Source organism: Oculina patagonica, chromosome 13 (assembly GCF_052425735.1).
Source record: "Oculina patagonica isolate OP01 chromosome 13, crgOcupat, whole genome shotgun sequence".
Classification (NCBI taxonomy): domain Eukaryota; kingdom Metazoa; phylum Cnidaria; class Anthozoa; order Scleractinia; family Oculinidae; genus Oculina; species Oculina patagonica.
In genome coordinates, this window is record NC_135770.1 from 2,766,612 (window position 1) to 2,783,139 (window position 16,528).

At 39.2% G+C, this 16,528-nt stretch overlaps 3 protein-coding genes across 3 annotated transcripts; 1 reads left to right on the forward strand and 2 right to left on the reverse strand.

Annotated features, from left to right (window-relative positions):
* Positions 1–1,462: 1,462 nt before the first annotated feature.
* LOC144634187 (putative 4-coumarate--CoA ligase 1) lies at positions 1,463–15,433 on the reverse strand. Its single transcript, XM_078493087.1, has 7 exons — positions 14,605–15,433; positions 8,220–8,909; positions 7,130–7,304; positions 3,841–3,941; positions 3,584–3,665; positions 2,702–2,847; positions 1,463–2,171 (listed from the first exon to the last, which is right to left on the reverse strand). Exons 1-7 carry the CDS (start codon positions 14,914–14,916, stop codon positions 1,908–1,910), a joined length of 1,770 nt encoding a protein of 589 aa, XP_078349213.1. The 5' UTR covers positions 14,917–15,433; the 3' UTR covers positions 1,463–1,907.
* On the forward strand, positions 10,216–12,323 carry LOC144635380 (uncharacterized). The gene has a single exon (XM_078494487.1). It carries the CDS (start codon positions 10,323–10,325, stop codon positions 12,321–12,323), a length of 2,001 nt encoding a protein of 666 aa, XP_078350613.1. The 5' UTR covers positions 10,216–10,322.
* On the reverse strand, positions 12,781–14,489 carry LOC144635381 (uncharacterized). Its single transcript, XM_078494489.1, has one exon. The coding sequence runs from the start codon at positions 14,308–14,310 to the stop codon at positions 12,781–12,783; it is 1,530 nt and encodes a 509-aa protein (XP_078350615.1). The 5' UTR covers positions 14,311–14,489.
* Positions 15,434–16,528: the final 1,095 nt, after the last annotated feature.

Here is a 16,528-nt window from a genome sequence, read left to right on the forward strand (position 1 = left end):
CTTGAACTTTCAGCGAATCCATCTTTAGTGTAATCCTGGCAATGGGGTGAGGTCCAATGTACAACATGCTGCACAAAACAGGGCTAAATAGACAGTGTTGTTGCCCTAGTCCCACCATACCTCCCCCAGAGGTCGCCCACGAAAAGTGTTTATGTCACTGCCCCCACCTTCCAACTTTCCAAAATTCCAGTTTAGCTTCCTACTTTCCTTTACAAATTTTGGCTTTTGACTATCCCCTCCCCCCCCCCCTTGGAATTTCCTCTGACCTTCTGTGGGGTGGGTATGGATATTTTCTGGAACCACACAATGCTATTGGCTAACCTGCAATAGACTAGAATCCCATCTAGAGGAGTAGCAATACTCCTAGTGTTTACAGAAACCGGGATAAGCTCTGTCGACTTGTATGCATTGCGTGCCTCGCCCGACTTAAAAGAGAGAATGTAACTTTGAAGGCATGTATTCACAGTATTTTATTAAAAAAATGTATTCTGTGTGATAATATACTTACAATGTCATAAATTAAAGCAATTTTATCCATTCACGGGTTATTTCTAAGCAGTTATTAATAATTCCAAAAATCGTGTTCCCGGGTCTTGTAACATGTACTCTGCACATGTACTACCATCCATTGTAAATAATATATGCTAGACATATGTTGTGTTTTTAATTTTTCTCTGGTTTAAAATTTTTTCAAACCTGTTTAATTTTAAATTTCCATTATCTCATAGTTATTACCAATAAAAATAAATTATTGGAATTTAAACCACAACATATTCATCCTTGGTGCATCCTCATCAGTATTAGTATGGGTAATCAAATGGTGACGAGTGAAATTAGGAAATAATTTCATGCGCGTTTTGTCAAAATTTTTATAATTTCCTGAGCCTTTAAAGGCGAGGGAAATTATTAGAATTTTGACAAAATGCAAGTGAAATTATTTTCTAATTTCACGAGTATGCCATTTGTTTACATTTTAATATCAGGTGACAAATTACGTTTGCAATCTTAGATGTTTTTGACTGGTACATTGCATCACAAACTCTGAGCTTTGAAAAGTTGAAAGCATACATTTTGCAAGTTGTTCAGTCTTTGAATAAAACCTTTCAGAGATTCCTTTTTGCCGTTGACAAAAAAGATGAATCAACTGTCAATTATTTCTCACATTATGACCATAGTTCGTCTTGAATGAACTGAAAATGGCGCCAGGAAAACGCTCAAAAATCCGCTCGATGCCATTTATGTAATTGTCTTTTAAGACAAACGACTTCAAGACTTAAAAGTCTTGAAGTCGTTTTGACGTTTTGAAATATAAAATATCATCAAAAGTTTTAGTACATGGCCAAGGCTAGCTAGCCTGCGAGAGCAGACGCATTTCCGGCCATCGCTTCTCTCCGCCGAAAAATATTTTTCGGCGGAGAGAAGCGACGGCCGGAAATGCGTCTGCTCTCGCAGGCTAAAGGCTAGCTGGCTAAGATAAAATTCAAGCGAATATGTACAAAGTTTAAGCCTTAAAACGTCTTTTATTCCAAGCGCCATCTTGCCACTAACTACGTTGTCATGGCAATTTTACAAATGAATTTGAATGTACTGGCAGACTTGAACTATCCTCATCCTATTTGATTTATACTGCCAGCTTTAACTTCTTGTTCCCATTTGAGTAAATTTAATTAAACTGGTAAATTTTGCAGTTCAATTTCTTTTTTCTACTATTTTTGATTTAAATTTCATGTAAATAATTTAAAATTACTATACTGTAAGATGTGAAAAGCAATAAACCAAAAAAATGAATCACCACCACAGTTACTTGTGCTCAGTACAGCTCACACCAATGCTCATTATTTAACCATGAAATTCATAAATAATTTGTATTGTATAACTAGATTATTTTGTATAAATTGCACATTCTCTTATTTCCGCAGCTCTCTTTTCAATATTTTTCCACTGGCTGTCTTTGGGATCTGTTCAATGAACTCTACGCCACCTCTAAGCTTTTTATGTGGTGAGACCTTGTCAGCGACAAAATCAATGATCTCTTTCTCAGTGATGTCTCCTTTTGGGACAATGAACGCCTTAGGAAGTTCTCCAGCCTCGTCATCAGGAATGCCAACTATTGCGACATCCAGAACGTTTGGATGAGAGTGAAGAAGGGCTTCGAGTTCTGCTGGAGGAACCTGCATACAGTGAAACTGTGATCAATAATCTGGAACAAATTGATCAGGCCCTGAAAAGGCACTCTTGGAAGCCAGGGAATAGGGATCAGGTACGAAGTTATTAAACAGTCCCCAGAATCAAGCAAAGAAATACTGGCAAAAATTTATAAACTCCTCCCCCCCCAAGAAAAAAAATAAACTCCCCCCTCCCAAAAAAAAAAAAAAAAGAAAGAAAAATGCTAAACTGCCTAACCATCAAATCAAATTTACACTTGACTACACCTGTACCCATTATTAAAGGGTACATCTTCTCTAACTTGTTGTTGGGATGGAACCAGGTACATGCAAAGCAATTTTTTCACTGCTCAATATTCCATTCCGAAATGGAATATTGACAATTAACATAAACGATCTGGATTTTGTTTACACATGTATCTATAGCTAGTACTGAGGTCTACATACACTAAGGCAGATTGTATTTTGAAATAATCGGACAGCTATATCCTGGCATCTGAAATAAAATGGACCTTGTGTCCCCTTCAACAGTTTACCTGAAATCCTTTATATTTAATGAGCTCTTTAAGTCTGTCTACAATGTAGAAATGCCCTTCATCGTCATAGTAACCGGTGTCTCCGCTGTGGAACCATCCATCAGGAGTGATAGACTCCACTGTAGCTTTTTCATTATTCAAATAGCCTATAAGTGCAAATAAAAATTACAAAGTAGCTTACAGTTGATCAAGTCAAGGCATCAACCTTGAAAGAAAGATAATTTGTACTCAGATGGGTCTTGACAAAGTGCAAGTCAGCAAGTCCAGTCGGGGAATAGGTGTCAGTTTTGGCAAATCTTTGTCGAAGCACTCGAAGAATTTCCAAATTACAGTGGAACTCTGATATAACGATCTTTGATATAACCATATTCCCAAAATAACGATGAACATGTTATGTCCCGGCAATAGTAAAATGTATGGGACGGAACCCCGATATAACAATTCCTCGATATAACGATATAATTTTACTGCCCCCTTGGCTATCGTTATATTGGGGTTCCACTGTATTTCATCCAATCAAAAACTGGCGCAGTGCTCATGAGTACTCCGAAAGCCGTCACATGTATAAATACGTCATGTTGCTAAGCAACTTCTGGGACGAAAACCGCAGGCTCAGTTACTTCTCGGAGAAGTGATGTCGCCATCAACTGGCACTTGTTCCCCCGACTGAGTCTGATGCAAGCCACTCTGCAGTTAGCCATAATAACATACTGGTTAGCCAAAATGGCACTTCGGGTTAGAATAAAAAACACTCTAATTTGTTAACCTAATGTAATCTTTAGTAGCTTGCAATTTTAGACTTTATGTTGGGTTTTCCTCACGGATAAAGTGCGCACTATATTTGAGGGAAAGGCTGCAGTTAAAAACAAGTTATCCTCCAACCTTTCATAATCGTAGGTCCCCTTATGCACACCTCTCCATTTTGGTTTGGGCCAAGAAGTTCACCTGTCTGTACATCAATCACCTGAAAAAAAAAAATAATAAAATAATAATAATAATAACAACAATAATAAATTTTTAGTGCTGTCAGCTGAAGACCTCCTTGTCATAGTTTAGTAAGTTTTTATCCTCTGTTAACGTTTCATACATAATTATGTAATTATTACTGATATAATAGCAGATGTGTACCTAACACTTACTTTTCCTTCAAGATTCGGCAACAAAACTCCAACAGCGCCAGGCTTGCAGCTATTCCGAGGACAAAGCATTGCTGCTGGGCTTGTTTCAGTTAGACCATATCCTTAGACAGAGAACATACACTGTGATCATTTAAAGGGGCTAGGTCACGGTATTTTAGGTATTTCTATTTATTTTGGTTAATTAAGACAGGGTTCAAAATAGCAGCCGGCTGTCGGCGGTAGCCGGCACTTTGACGACACTTGCCGGCTACTGCCGAAGAAATAGAATACGGTATTATGCTTTGATCGACCAACTAAAATCAAAGTTGCTGGAATGTTGAAGTAAACATTTCATATCAGACAATAAAGCAGCTACAGGGCTAGAGAGTGTGACTCACTGCGTTAATGCGACCAAAATTTCATCTTTGGCGACTAAAACTTTTGGTTTTACGGTTTTACATGTACGACTTCATTTCTGTGTTAAGATGAATAATGGGCTGCCCCACCTTCTCAGGTATTTTGTCCCTCCAGAAAAGTATATTGGAAGATCTTATTTACTTCTCAAACAGTCAAGATAAGAAAAGAAGTCACATTGCTCCAATCCATTCTTTTGAAATGCCGTAAAACATTCCATCACTTCGGAAAGCTTTTAAAGGGCTGACTGTGTTTGAAGTCACCCCAGAATACATTGCAAACCTCTGGGTACGTCCTATGGGTACGTCATGTATGCAAATGGTTTGTGTCCCTTGAAAATGCATGGCTCTTTTAACAGCCGGAAAAATATGAGCCTTGACAAAAAAAGCCGACAAATTCAGGCTAAAAACAAAATTTTATTTTGAACCCTGTAAGAGCTCTAAACTTTAAATTGGCAGAGCAATCCTCTTTCGTTGGCAAAATCACGGACATATAACAAACAAGGCTGATTTTCCAGCATTGTAAATGACACTTTCATACAAATTGAGATACCCGTAAACTGGATAAAAGTTGGGTCAACATTTTTCAAGTTTACCTGAATGCAATCTGTTTTAATCTTTTCGAATTTTGCCCATCCATGAACCTTTTTGGCCTTAATTTCTGTGTTTCTTTTGAGTCTTCAGTTTTAAGCCGTTATTGTGATATTTCAGTTTTATAATTCTACAAACAGTTGGTCATTGCTGAAATTGCCTAAAGTTGTGTGACATAGCCCCTTTAACAAATTGTTAATTAGTAAAATAATACACCTTTTAAAATACAGTTGAACCCCTATTAAGCGGCCACCCTCGGGGAAATGGCAACTGGCCGCTTAATAGAGGTTGGCCGCTTAACACGGGTTTGTCAGAAATTAGCATAAGGTCTTTTTAAAAGGTAACATTATTTCAATACAAAATAAGGTGAAAAGGAATAACAGAATCACAGGAAGACGACAATAAACCTGTGTTTGAATGATTTTATCGGCCGTCATGGTCTGAGATTGTTGGAAATTAATTTAAATATCGTATATTACATTCTTATTGGCCGCTAAATAGAGGTAAAAACAATAGAAGAACGCTCATCGGGACGGCAGAAAGGTGGCCGCGGCCGCTTTATAGGGGTGGCCGCTTAAAAGGGGTTATATATTAACAGTATTTTACTGACAATATTTTCGGGTCTTTAGTAACTGGCCGCTTAATAGGGGTTCAACTGTAAATAACTAAATTAATTAATTAACTAAACACAGAACTTAATTTGTACAACAGCATAACAATATTTTCAACTGGTTTTAATCTCAGATATCTTAAATTGGTAAGAGGAACTGAGCTGATGAGCAGAGACATCTTTTAATCTGATCTACTGGACTCCCCAGGGGGGATACTTGCAGTATTCATGACGGGGAGGTCCGACGTATTTTTTTGGGTTGAAAATTTACACCCTCGGTATTTTTTTGGGTCAAGAGATCTGTCATGTATTTTTTTAGAACTTTAAGTCTGTTCGTAACAGCAGAGATTTAGAAAACGATTTTCTAATGAAATTAAACGCTAAAATATTGTTAAAATTCATTTTAAAACTTTAAAAACTTTAAAAAAGTAGACGACGTTTCGGCGCTACTCTACGCCATTATCAAGTCAAAAGAAGTGATAGTTAAAATAAGAATATATATAACGTGAAACAATAAAAATAGTTGTGTGTCCTATGGGCATAATACGTAAAGTAAAACAATGGAAAAACTAAAAGTTCTAATTAAAAAAAAGAAAAAAAGCGCATATAGAAAAAGCGCAATATAAGTTTTAAATATTATTATTATTATTATTATTAAAAATAGGGAAGTGTCAAGTAAATAATTTGGCGCGGATAGAGTCACTCTGGGTGTTCAGGGAAGGATTAATGTCCCTGATGAACAGCATTTCATATACGAGGCAGTCAAACTTGCTTCTGCATTTCTTTAACACTTTGAAAAGGTGATTAATCTTTGCTGCTTTGCTGCCATGTTGTGCCTCAAGGTGTCTACCGATCGCAGAATAACGGTGCTCACTAATGCGTTGATGTAGGTGTCGGGCAGTAAACCCGACATAATTTGCATCGCACAAATCACATTGAAACAAGTAAACAACGCATTGTGTGTTCACGATCGGGGGCTTGTTTTCCTTTACGCACAAAATCTGTGACAGTTTTCTGCTGGTAAAGACGGGTTTGACATCGATGTTGATCTTGGATCCCAGAGAATGAATTTCTTTGCGGACGCGATTAGCTGATCGTTGATCTTTAAACGGCAATGAAATGTAGACAGATGGCTCTGATGGGGTTGCGGCGTGCGGCGCTGTTTGATTGAATAAATCAGTATCGAGGTGCTAGGTTTTGTATTTTTTGGGGTAGAAAATTTTGTTGCCAGGTATTTTTTTGGGTGTAAAATTTCAGGCTCATGTATTTTTTGGGTTTGCAATATGAAGCTCCGTCGGACCCCCCCCCCCCCCCCGTCATGAATACTGCAAGTACCCCCCTGGGGTGGACTCCAGGTTGAGGGGTCCTGGCTGGGGTCATTGTGTTGTGTTTTTGGGCAAGACACTTTTAATACTCTCACAGGGCCTCTCTCCACTCTGACAGACGTATAAATGGGTACTGGTAAATTATAATTAGGGCTGGGGGGTAATCTTGCAACAGACTAGCATCCTAGATCCAGGTGGGAGCAGAAAAAAAGAGACCTAACGGTAGTTGCAGTTACGGAAACTGGGATAAGCTCTGGTGGTATGGGCCATGGCTCAACACATTACTTCACCTTCCTTTACTGAACTGACTGAACATGCATGCTACCTAACTACCTTAATTAGTAAAATTTATGGTTCCAAACTTCTTTTACCTTGTCCAAGAGCTACAACAAAGGGAAGATTTTCCCTTACGGCATGGGTGAGTTCTTCACCAAGAGGTGCCGCACCACTGATAATAGTATCAATGCTTGTAAGGTCGTAATTCTTCACAGGTGGATGCTTGGCTAAAAATGTGATGATTGGCGGCACAAGATACAAACAGTGTATCTGCAAGGACATGATTAATGAACAAAATATTTTAATGGTGGTCTGTCCATCGCAGGATGCAGTAATGCTGAATCTCTCTACAGTGGCCAGCCTAGTCCAGAATTACCATCGTTAATGCATCTAAGGGTGAACACTCGCTGCCGAAACATGGGTATCAAACGTGGCATGATTCGTCATCAAACGTTGAAGTTTGGCAGACCGTAACCGCAATTTTCGTGACAAAAGTTCAACACATGAATTCCAGTTTTGAAATGGCGGAAAGATTGGATACAAAGACTTCTTCCAACAGATTTATCCTGATCTGTTTCAATATGCAATTTGCATGCAGGTTAACTTGAATCACTTCTGGTGTAAAGTTTCGCCTGTACTCAGTTATATTGAGTGCAAAATGCCGTTGCCGTTACAGTCTGCTAAACTTCAACGTTTGATGATGAATCGTGCCCATTTGATACCCAATTAGGTCATGTTTTGGTGGCGAGTGTTTACGCTTAGATGCAAGCGACGGTTGTTGGCTATGGTCTGCATATTGTATGTTCCGGTAGGTGTAATGCGTATACATGTATGGATCAGTGAGTGTGGGCAGCTAGCTGGGGTCAGGGAGAACGTTACTGACCATTGCAGAGAGGTGGCCAATGGTCTGATCAAGGAGCTGTTTATTAAGGTTTGAAAAAATTAAAACCTAACTTAATCATGTGTTCTTCCTATTGGCACATGTATGGGTTGTTGATGATGATGATGACGACAATGATGACATCAACAGTGATGATAATGATGTAATGATGACATGAATACTGCTGCTGATGATGACGACATTAATGATGATGATGATGATGACAATTGTGATGATGTTAATAACAATGACAATGATAACGATATTGTTAATGATGATGACGATGATGTACAGTTTAAACAAACCTTGAAGTCCTGAATGAGCTTCAGCATGTGTTCACCATCAAACTGCTGCATGCAGACAACTTTCCCTCCACGTTGGAGATACTGCGCCATCCCAACCACCATACCAAAAATGTGAAAAAACGGCAGAAGTCCAAGAGTAGTTCCTCGCAATGGATGAGACCTGAAACGGTCATGCGTGATCATACACAGCTGTGACACTATGTTATGATGTGTCAGCATGACACCTTTAGGGAATCCAGTTGTACCACTAGAGTAGGGCATGGCACACACATCCTCTTTGGGATTGATTGACACATTCTCTGGAAAGGCCTTACCATCATCTTCCAGGAGTGATGTTAGTGGCTCGCAACCTTCAGCTTCACCAATTACGAAGACCTGCTTAATTCCAACTTCTGCTGCTGCCTGTTTGGCCTTGTCGGCAATGGCTGGCACTGTCATTATATACTTAGCACCTGAGTCCTTCAGCTGATAGGCAATCTCCTTTTCTGTGAAAGCTGGGTTTAAAGTTGTTGCAATACCTCCAAGGGCAATGACGCCAAAGAATAAAATAGGATATTCAGGAACATTTGGCAGGTAGAGAGCAAACACGTCACCTTTCTTGAAACCCCTCTTTGTTAATGCTGATGAAAGCTTTCTTATTGATGTACTCAGCTCATTGTAGGTATAAGATTTAGTTGAGGCACCATCAACCTAACAGAAGATTGAAAAATACAGTAGAAAATTTTTTAAAATTGAGTTTACAAGATGCAACTCTCAATTTTTTTAAAAATGCAAAAAAAAAAATATATATATATATATATATAAAAAATGGCAGGCAGTCCATCCAAGTGTCAGTGTCACACAATCTTTCCATAAGAAAAGATTTCGTGACAAGCCAAAACAACTTCCACAAAACAAATTGACCACATTTTTCCATGGTCTACACTTTTAATAAGACCATATGCATAGAAATGGCCCCATGAAATGTTAGCTAATGTTTAAAACTTAGGCCATCCCCTTTTTTTTTTTTCGTTTATCGTCGTATGTGTTTTCTGATTTTGGGTCGGTCGGTCGGAATTAAAAAAAAAAAGTGGATAAGGAGTCTGGAACTAGGAGGCCCGGTACCTCAGCATAATGTCCGTGGAGCCTGGAAACAAGAAGACATGGTTACAAAGTCAACATGGCGGCAATGGAGGAAGGGAAAATCGACGTCGTGGTTAAACTCAAACAAGAACAGCGTAAAAAGGATGAAACATTATTTAAAATAATGTGTCATTGCCTTCTATACCTTCTGTATAAATTTTTTTTTTTTTTTTTTGAAAACGCGAAAATCTGGGTCGGTCGGACGACGCTAAACAGAGAAAAAAAGGGGATGGCCTTAGTGGAACCACACACAATTCAACTCGCCAGATTCTATTTTTTTGGGGGGGAAAAGCCACGATAATTTCTCAGGTTTTATGTTGTGTTACAGGTTATGTTATTTTCATGGACCACAACTTTTGACCAATGAGTGTCCGAGAATTTTCTTAGTTACTGTGTTAAAAGAATTATTAAAGCTATTTATGTATGTATAAATCATCCATGGATGTCCAAGAAAAGATAATATAGCAAACCTAAAGTGAAGCTATTACCCATTCAATGTCTGTTCATTTGGATTTCAAATCAGTGCCCTGCTGATCTAAAAATAGCCAAGCCTTAAACATAGATTAAGCTATTTACATTTTCATAAAAGCGGAAAACTATATAATTTATTCCCAAGCGAGTCATTGCTCTGTTTGTTTATTCAGCTACGAATCGAATGAAATTTATTGTTTTCAACGTGCAGGGAAAAAAAGACAAACATCCCACAGAGACCACAAAGAACTTGGTATTCATAAGCCTTTTTAAGCAGCATAAATGCTTTTTCCTACCCACTTCACCAAACTACTATGCAATAAAATGCTACTCAAGCTGTTCTATTACTTTAAAGAACACAAAATTAAGCCATTCATTATCTTTTATTTACACTAGTTCATACACGACTTTCATAATGGCCGCCCCCGTGTGAGACCTGGGACGAGTCGCATGAAAACGAGGTCACCAAGGCCAGAAGCGTCGATCGCTTCTCTAACTTCTCTGTAAACAATGGCGAGTACAAGCGATTCAGATGTGATCTCTCTTACGGAAGACGATATACCAGGAGCTTCTCTTCTTGGGAGAAAACCCGAGGAGTTGAAAAACTCAGAACTTAAATTCTGGCTGAAATGTCGCGGAGACACGGGCAAAGGACTGAAGACGAAAGCGGAGCTGGTGAAACGAGTCCACGAATACATACGAACGGGTAAAGATAAAGAGGTCGTGGATCCAGATCCGCATAAAATATACAGCCGCAGAAAGCAAAAGCAAGGCACACGTTCGGAGCTTGACAAAGAAAGCACAGAGGCAGTAGAGTTTCCTAGCTCTGGATGGGGATCTTCACTAGAGAAGATGCCAATGTTCACTCGACTCCAAATGAATCACCACGTGTTGAAGACCGGAAAAGCTATTGGGAATGTAGACCATCACACAGTTCCGACGGGATTAGTAAAGGCAAGGCGTTTTTTAGATGACGAATACTTGGAGGATATTGAATGTGCCAGTAATTCAAAATACTTTTTCTTTAAAGGGAAGTGCTGTCATAGCTTCAGAAAAAACGATGCACCGCACAACCTTAAAGTAGCACTGTGTGTCTTGTCGGGAGACGTGGTTAGTGCTTCCTGTTCCTGTGTTGCAGGAAAAGTGGGGTTTTGTAATCATGTACTAGCACTTATGTTTAAGATGTGTAAGTTTACCTTATTCTCATGCAATTCAACGAAGGATTTAAGTGAGGAACAGGATCAGCAATCTTCCCTGGCTTGTACCTCCCAGCTCCAACAATGGCACAAGAAGGGTGGGGGAAAGAACATAGCACCCCAGCCAGTGATGGAGGTTGAAGTTCGAAAAACGAAGGATATTGAAACCAATTGCAACTCAAGGTCTGGTATTAAACCCCTTGTATATGATGCCAGAATGAAAACCACACACAATCTGACTTCAGAGCAGAAACTTAAGGTGCAACTGAAACAAATTGATCCTAATATGGGTCTCTCTCAAATGGCTAGTGAACAGACTGATCAGACGAGTACTGTACACAAAGAAACAAAATTTGGCAAATGTCAAGTTGGTAGTTTCTTGTCATACCAAGTTGCCCTAACAGAATCACACTTTGAGGCCACTGCATCTATTGAATGCATTCCAAGACTTGACCAAGTAAATAGAAATCAGGTCCTTAATTATCCAAGGTTCCCTCTGAGGGATATAGACAGAATGGTGGTTCCTGACAATCTATGCGAGAATGACAAGCAACTTTTACAATCTTTAAATTTAGAGGAAGATGAAATTAATGAACTGGAAACTCAAACAAGGAAACAAGCTGACTGCGAAAAATGGAAGGAAGAGCGAAAATTCAGATTTACTGCATCTCAATTCCATCTGATTTCTAAACGACAAAGAAACCATGGTAATTTTGCAGAACAATTGATTAATCCCACACCAGTTTCTTCAAAATATCTGGAGCACGGCAAAAAGTTTGAACCAGTTGCTTTAATGGAGTATGAAAAGTTTATGTTTAACAGGAGAACGCCTGTCAAGGTGCTACCCTGTGGGCTTGTAGTATCAAAGGGCTGTCCAATTTTAGGTGCTACCCCTGATGCAAAAATAATTGATTTTGGCTGCACTGATTACTTTGGCATAGCTGAGGTAAAATGCCCTTACACAAAATTTCAGGTCACGCCCCTCGATGCAAGTACAGATGAAAAGTTTTTTATGGAACAGACAGGTGTGGCTGAGTGTAAATTAAAGGAAGACCACCCCTACTATGCCCAAGTGCAGGGGCAGATGGCAGTTACGGGAGCACAGTGGTGCGACTTTATTGTTTATACCAGTAAAGGCATTTATGTTCAATGTATACCTTTTGACCCTGTTTTTTGGGCTCAGCTACAACAGAAATTATATTCTTACTACTTTGATCATTTTATTCAATTTGCATCTGCACAGTTTTTCCAGGGGAGTTGTCAAGTAAGCAGCAACAATGATTGTGAAGTATTGTGCACAGCTACATTTGTTTAACTCTAAAATCCACAGTAAGCCAGCAAAAGTAAGGTTTTTTTGTCTCTCTCTGTTGCCTACAAAATTGAATTTTGCAAGAAAGTAAATCCTCTTAACTGTTTGAGGATTAAGGGGTTATTTGTAGACAATACTGTCAATGGTCAAAGTAAAAAATGTAAATGAGATAAGAAAGGTGTTCCTCATTCAAATGTAAACATAACATTAAATAGTCAGAACAGTGGGAAAAAACTAGTCTTTATCTTTTTACCTGCTCTACAATCATCTCAATCATGATTGTAGGGGATACCCACCCCCGCACAACAAGAACCCTTAAACATGAACAATGTGTGTTGATTTCAAGTATCTTAATTTTTGAAAGTGACATGATTTTTAACTAGCACTGCCCCAAATTAACAATTCTTAAAATTTAACTAATGGCACCAAGATTTTTTAAATTAATAAGATATTCACATGGAAATTATGTTGGGCTGTGCATTACAACAAAATGCACACATACTGCCCACATTTGGTTTACCATCCCCATTTGGTGTAGTGGGACAACTCGGTCCCATATGTGAAAATTCTTGATCTTATTAATAGCACGCTCGATGTGGATCCTTAAACTGGCAATTTCCTGTGTTTTTACCACATCTTCTGCTGCCATCTGTGAAGATGCTCCAAGGAAAGGTGGTAAATTTAAAGTGACCCCCAAAGGCAACAAATCCTGAATTGTGAATCCCTTATCTGCCATAATGGAATCTTTGTCATCAAAGGGCAGCTCTAAAAATCCACTCCTCCTGACAATTTCTCGATCAGATATAGAACCTGTGTATAGTTGGCTAATAAATGTCACTGCTCCCCCAGGAGAAATTCCAACTAAACCCTTTAATGTAGTGTGATTCTTATATGAACTGAAAAGTTCCCCATTCAACTGCAAGCTGCTTGGCATTTGGCATTTTACCTCGGTACAGTCAATTATGACTCTAGTTGACTTGTACTTAATTTTAAAAGATTCAGGCATTGTAGCATCAACTAATTTTCTGCTGGGCCAAATGTTTATTTGTCCAAACTTAAAGTACATAAAATTGACCCAAGTAATAAATATTCTGCTAACTGTGGATGTTGATACATTGAATAAGTGAGCCAGATGATCTTCTGGAAATCCTTGCCTAAGTCTACACATTACCATAAAAAATTCATCAATGGGCTTTAAAGATCTAGCTCTCCCTTTTTTCGTCAGCGACTCATCTGTTTGAACCTCACTGTAATCAGAGGTGTTGCCAGTTGTAGACCGCCAGTATGAAATGTTCTCACCCCTTTCCCCAGGATCAAGATACTCAAAGACAGCCATGAAAGTGTCCCAGCTTTGAAAGCCAGAATAGAAAGCAGCATTAGAATCTTTCGATCTACAGTTTTCAAAGTTGAACAATCTCTTATTGAGAGTATCATTCTGCCGCTGGGTATCTTGCAGCCGACGCTCTAGTTCTTCAATTTCTTGTTCGAGTTCATGAATCTTTTTGTTGTTGTTGTCAATAATTTCAGTCAAGTAGCTTTCTCGGTCGGTGAAATCAGTTTGCGTTTCGACGTTTACGAAATTCGAGCAAGAATCTGAAGCATCTGGGACCATTTCATTACCGAATGCCTCCATGTCAACAGATAATTTCCGTGATGCACTTTTCGAAGCTATTAGTTCGAAGTTTCTTTCCGCCGGCTCCTTCCTTTTGCGTGGCGATGTTCGAACCCACGGGAACACAGACGGGACAACTCCGCCTCTTAACTCATTTTTGCCAGCAAGAGTTTTTTTTATGTCGCCTTCCCTGAAATGTCGAGAGCATACCTTTGTGTTTTCAGTTACAGTGAAGAATTTTCCTTCTTCTCTTCTTATTGCATGTAGCCATTTCTTCTTCAAAGGGTTCTCAATCGGAAACTTAAAGTAAGACACTTTTGTCCCATCGGCTGCACGGTATCCTTTCTTTATGCACTCTGGCACACAACAATGAGTTGGCATTTGCAATTCTTGAAAATAATTCAGCCGAATCGAGTCACAACAGAGAGATAAGCTAGAGATTAACAATTTGACATTCTTTGTTTACCTCTATTCATGCGAACGAACACCGAGCGTGGCCTCTGTGACCTCGCTTTCATGATAAAGTAATTACCAGTCCCGCGCGCCGTCGGCCATTATGAAAGTCGTGTATTCCAGCGCGCCCAATAACAACAATCAACTTGTTATCTTATCAGCTTATCTCACTTATTTATTTGTGCTGGTAGCCACCCGATATAAGATTAATATTTGACTCACCATTGCTATATCATCCCCATATTCACTAAACTTGCTCAGCACAAAATCAGTGAGAGAAATCTCTGGTATTTCAATCGTGTACTCGCTCTTCACAATGCCTGCATTCGAGTAGAACTTGCAAAGTGTTGTTTGTTGAGCTCGGCCACTCAACCGAGAAAGCGGCAAAAGAGGCGCTTGTCGTAGAAACTGCGAGCAAGATCGTTTCTCCAGTGCGATGAAGCTCCGCGGTAAAAGAAGCCTTCTTATCCCATTGTGGTTCAGCAATCGTTTCGCAGAAATCAAAGAGCGAGTGGAAACGAATGTGCTCGCCATGATCCCTAATGGAGACTCAGCGGGGTAGGCAGGGTGGTAAACTTGCAGGAGTAGGACTGGACGACGTTGAACTCCCGGGGGGTACAACCCTAAAGAAATATATATATTGAGCGGATTCGCGGATTTCGAAAAGACAGCGGATCGTGGATTAGCTCATCCTCGGAGACCCAGGGGCGGGGGAAAGTCTATACGGGCAAAAAAAAATCGGCGAAGAAAATTTTTCTTCGCCGATTTTTTCCCCGCCCCCACCTACTACCCTGGGTCTCCGAGGATGGGATTAGCTTTTAATAGGGCTTTCCACAAGTTGCTCGAGATTTCCAAAAAAGTTGCCCGTAATTTCTCAAAAAGTTGCTCAAAAGTTGCTCCAAAAATACAAAAAAGTTGCTTCTGATAATAAAAGTTGCTCGAAAGTTGCTCCAAAAAATCCAAAACGCTGCTTCTTATCAAGAGAATTTCTCTAAATATATGCTAATTTCCCTTTGAGAGTAAGATTTCTAAGCAGTTTTATAGTTTTATGCACTTTTACAGCAAAAGAAGTATCTAAACAACATATTAGGGGGGAAAATTTGTTAAATAACAAGGAATTCTTTAACTGAGAAAAATCGTGATGATATCGATGAAGTCATGTTTGTGACGAGTTTTGTAATGTTTTAATATGCAGAATGAGCCGAAAGGTGGAACATCTTCAGATGTTCCTCGAAAATCTTCGGCAAACTTCGTAAATCTTCGGAAACGTTCGTATTGATATTGCCTTTGAACAACACTCGGATTATCTTCGGAGATCTTCGGTCTGGAAATTGCTTAAAATGCAAAAAGTTGCTCGAGAGAGAAAAAGTTGCTCGAAGGGAAAAAAGTTGCTCGAAACATGAAAAGTTGCCAAAAAGTTGCCGAGAAACTTGTGGAAAGCCCTAGATTAGCTGAGTATTTTAGGCCATGCAAGTAAAAGAAAAAAAAAATGTGTCTCGTCCGGATTTCTATTAAGATAGACTACGAGCAGTCCCTATTTTTTCGCAGAGTCCGTCGAGCTTGAAGCGAAATTTCTTTTCGAAGAGTCCGTCGAGCTTGAAGCGATAAAAATCTCGACGGACTCTTCGAAAAAAAATTTCGCTTCAAGCTCGACGGACTCTGCGAAAAAATAGGGACTGCTCGTAGTCTACTATTAAGAAAGAGAGCTGGCGGGCGCTTTTTTGTTATTTGTTATTTCCTCCACTGTCAAATTCTCTAGAAGCGAACTTGCAAAATAAATCCTGACCGATTCAGTACGGACCTAGGATGCCGAGGCTTTAAAACTTTTGGCCTGATTTCGTATAAAAACGCAGACAAAAGCCATGTCTTAAAAAAATTTCTTTGTACTTAATTAAGGAGTAACGCCTGTTGTTTTTTGTTCGTTACAACTTTCCCAATAACAAATATTATAAAAAGAGAAGCGGCTCCCCAAAAATGAAGCGGGCGGGACGAGAAACAATTGTTGTTTACTTGGCCTTAGCCTGGATTCCGGACTCTTCATGTCAGGAAGTTCGGATCTATAATCGAAGTTCCGATCACTTTGTCAGTTCTTGTTGGTATATATGTTGGTGGAATTGTCGCAAAAACAAACAATGAAAAGAAAATT